This window comes from Malaclemys terrapin, chromosome 24 (genome assembly GCF_027887155.1).
Source record: "Malaclemys terrapin pileata isolate rMalTer1 chromosome 24, rMalTer1.hap1, whole genome shotgun sequence".
NCBI lineage: Eukaryota > Metazoa > Chordata > Testudines > Emydidae > Malaclemys > Malaclemys terrapin.
The window spans coordinates 11,285,982-11,290,103 of NC_071528.1; the positions used below are offsets into that span (position 1 = coordinate 11,285,982).

The 4,122-nt window shown below is 58.6% G+C and overlaps 1 protein-coding gene across 1 annotated transcript; it reads right to left on the reverse strand.

Moving 5' to 3' along the window:
- On the reverse strand, positions 1-3,419 carry LOC128828794 (sphingosine 1-phosphate receptor 4-like). The gene is made up of 2 exons (XM_054013743.1): positions 3,336-3,419; positions 1-2,227 (listed from the first exon to the last, which is right to left on the reverse strand). The coding sequence occupies exon 2, from the start codon at positions 2,149-2,151 to the stop codon at positions 841-843; it is 1,311 nt and encodes a 436-aa protein (XP_053869718.1). The 5' UTR covers positions 2,152-2,227; positions 3,336-3,419; the 3' UTR covers positions 1-840.
- Between the last annotated feature and the right edge of the window lie 703 nt (positions 3,420-4,122).

Here is a 4,122-nt window from a genome sequence, read left to right on the forward strand (position 1 = left end):
GCTTCCTTTAAAATTAAATTCAAATGCAGAGCCCCCCGGACCGGTGGCCAGGACCCAGGCAGTGTGAGTGCCACTGAAAATCAGCTCGCGTGCCGCCTTCGGTGCGCGTGCCATAGGTTGCCTACCCCTGGCCTACACCCAGACGCAGCGTCCAGCCCATAACTCCACGCACCCCCCAGACACACTGAAACAATAGCCCAGCTGGTACTTGCTGGCACACACATTGGACGAGGAATGACTTTGTCTCAGTCCCATACAGCTGCCCTGAGCTCACTGCCCTGCTCAGCCTTAGGCTGTGCTGAACCCAAGTCTTAGGGGTGTCATACGACTTCCGGCACCGGATCCACCGACATCTAGTTCTCTGCAGTCCTCTCTTTTATGCCTCCCCCACCCGCTTCTCAAAGCAAGTGCCCAGTGTCAGGGACCAGGATATATGGGCGGCCTTGCCTAGTGGTTAGAGCAGCTGGCATTAGAGGCCAGAACCCAGGGTCACAGCTGGAGTCAGAGCCCAGGATCGGAATCAGAGTCAGACGTCGGGAATCAGAACCAGGTTATCTGGAGGGAGGGAGGGAGGCAGGGCAGAAGCCGTGGGAAATGTTTTGAGCAGCCAGCATAATTCATGCTGCTGCTTCTGGGCGTAAGAGCAAGCCTGCTGGCTTCTTCCGTCAATCGGGTGGGGCGGTCCGTGAGGCGGGCTAGCTGACCCAGCCCACCTGTTCCCATGAGGCTATCAGGAGCCCGAGTGGGAGCAGTTGCCAGACCTTACTCCTGACACCCAATCCCGGGCACGAGGGCAAGTCCCCATGGGCAGGCCCCCTCCTGGAGCCGGCCGCCATCCCCTCAGTTACTGGCAAGGTTACTCATCATGCTGGAGTTGCTGGAGAGAGGCTCCCTAGGCCGGGCCCGGGCGTTGAGCACCACGGAGCGGCGGAAGCTGTCGCGAGTCCGGCGGAGGCTCTCGCGAGTCCGCAGGGAGCTCTCGGTCGAGGATCCCGAGTTGATGTCGGCCATGAGCAAGCAGTCCCCGGGCCCATGGAGCCCGAGGCGGATGCAGCAGCAGCAGACGAAGCACAGCACGGCCCGGCGCACCTCCAGGCTGCGGAAGGAGTAGATGAGGGGGTTGATGGCTGAGTTGAGCAATGCCAGGGCCAGGGCCCAGTCCATGCCCTGCAGGGGCTTGCAGGTCTGGGACTCGCAGAAGACGTCGAGGAGCAGCAAGCCGAAGAGCGGGCTCCAGCAGAGAATGAAGGCCCCCAGTATCATCAGGACGGTCTTGAGCAGCCGCAGGGACCTATTGCGGCTGTGGCGGGTGACGGCCTGCTGGGAGCTGGCCCAGACCAGGCGGTAGATAGAGGCGTAGAGGCCGATGATGCCCAGCAGGATCATACTGAACATGGCCACGCAGAAGAGGACGTAGTTCTTGGAGTAGAGGGGCAGGAGGGTGGAGCAGCTGGGGAAGTCACACAGGCAGTTCCAGCCCAGCAGAGGCAGCATCCCAATGAGGATGGCCAAGGCCCAGCAGGAGACGATGAGACTGCGCAGGCGTAAGGTCTTGCTGGCCTCGTTCTCGGCAATGGGCCTCACCATGGTGCTGTAGCGCTCGATGGCCGTCACCAGCAGGCTGAAGGTGGAGGCGGCCAGGGCGATGAAGAGGACGCCCTCCCGGAGGAACCACAGCTCAGGTGTCAGCTGGAAGGTCCGGCTGCCCGACAGGCAGATGTTGCAGATATAGGCCACCCCGGCCAGCAGGTCGCTCACCGTGATGCTGGCGATGCAGGAGTAGACCCACCGGCGGGCATGCAGGCTCCTCACGATGGCTATCAGCACCAGCAGGTTCTCCACCACAATGAGGCAGCTAATGGCGATGAAGGCCACCTTGAGGAGGCCCATCTTGTCCTCCTGGGGCCGCCGTCTGCCCAGCTTCCCCGTGTAATTGTAGTGCTGCAAGATGAGGTTGATGTTCTGCCTGGCTGCCAGCTGCAGACACGAGTCCACGCTGTACAGCAGGCTAACCCTGGCCTCGGGGATGTCAGTTAGGAGAGGAGGGAGAGAGGGATCTACTGAACGGCTTAGCCCTGGAGCAGGCATCTTCTGAGGAACCGGCAAGCCCTGAGGAAGAGCAAAGCCCAGAGCTAGGGAAAGCACAAACATAGGACAGGAGACGGCCCCGCGTCCAGCCAATGGAGCAGAGGTCAGAGCTGGCACCTCCGTCCAGCAGCCCGGGATTCTGCAAGAGAGTAAACATGAGATGTTTTGAAATGCGCACAGTTGTGTGGGCATGATAGTGATGGTTTCCTGTTGTTCAGGACGGTTTCCTGTTGTGAGTGAAAGCATCACCGCTGCCCAGTTCAGCTGAAATCATTTCTCAGCAGTAAGGGCTGGGTTAATCTCCGCTGGTTCATTGGTAAATGGGACCACGGGCGGATGGAACATGAATGTAGCAATAGCCCGGCTTTTCTGTTTCTACAGCTGGCTTGATGGTGACTCTAGCTAACTGATTGGATGGGGTCACTCCGGGCTGAGTGAAAGCTCCTTAGCCAAGGGGGCAAGGGAGCACTGCCATTCCTGTGCCTACACAAACGCCTCTACTTTGGGATCTCAGCGTTTCTGTGAAAGTATTCCCAACGCTTGGCCTTGCATCGAGAGCTTGTTCCCTAATCTCCAGCCTCCCTCGGCCACCAGTGCCCGGACACCCTCCTTGCATCCATCAAGGAGAGGCCCTCCAGTCTCCGGCCCAGCCCTCCGGTCTCAGATACATTAGCTCGCTTCCAGGGGTGCTTGGCGCAACATGCTTCTTTGCACACAGACACATGGAGGTGCAGAGCCCTTTGAAGGCGCACTAGCTGTGGGCATCTGCAGGTCTCAGGCTAGGACTGAGCCCAGAGTCTGCTGGAAAACCCTGTATTAATACTTAGCACTAGGGTGACCAGATGTCCCAATTTTATAGGGACAGTCCCAATATTTGGGGCTTTTTCTTATATAGTCACCTATTACCCCCCACCTCCGTCCCGATTTTTCACACTTGTTATCTGATCACCCTACTTAGCACTGACGTTGCCCCTTTCATCTGAGGATCTGAAAGCACCTTACAAAGATAAGTCACATCACCCCCATTGGACAGGCAGGGAAACTGAGGAACAGAAAGGGTCTGTGGATTGCCCGAGGTCCCACAGGGAGCCAGGGGCAGAGCCAAGAGTAGAACCCAGGAGTCCTGGCCACATTGCAATGCTGGTATTAATGACTGACCTGCTTTCAAAACCAAGGAAGGTCTGGATCAGGAACAACCCCCCACCTCTCACCACCCCCTGTCCCCATTAAGCTCTGGCTGGACTCACCTGTCAGGAAAGGGCTGGAGGCTCTGTTGTCTAGCCTGGATCCTGCGCTGGGCAGAGGTAGCAGTGAGGGCTGCTCGTGCAGGGTAACTGGCACTTGTACCTAGCAGAAGAAAAAAAAAGGGGAAGTTGCAACACGCCTTAAACTAACCACAGTTTTTGCAGGATGGACCCACCCAACACAGCTGAGAGGTGGTGGAGGAGGCGTAAAACAATCGAGGGCACCTTCAAGTTCAGCTACAAGGCAGAAGCAGCCTCCCTGATCTCCACTGATGCTCATGTTCCTGGAGCTCTTCACGCCATGCCGGGGGGTGGTGGAGATTAGCTGGTCTCCAGACTCTAGGTGAAGAACAGCAGCATCTCCCCACGGACAGCAAGGGCCGCTCTTGCCAGCAAGCAACGGACCAAGGTGCAAAGGCCGTTGGCGGAGATGCACCCACGGCGGGAGACATCCGGGGCGCAAGAGGAGAATACATAGCTCCCCATGCTGCAGGGATGGCGGCGGCATCTGCAGGGTCCGGTGCAAAGTTACAGGGGCAGGGCCCTGTCCAGTTCTCTGCCCTCCCTTCTCCTGAGCACCCGCATTGCCCTCCTTCCACCCTACAGATGTCCCATTCCCACCGCACCCTCACGATGCACCTACCCCCACCCACACCACACCCTCTCACCAGTCCCTGTTTGGACAAGACTGCCAGGAGGTGGAGCTGAAGCCCATGAGTTCCCCCCATGCCGTACTAGTGCTGGATTCGGACGGGGCCGTGGGACAGGGTCTGCATGGTCCAGGGAAGAT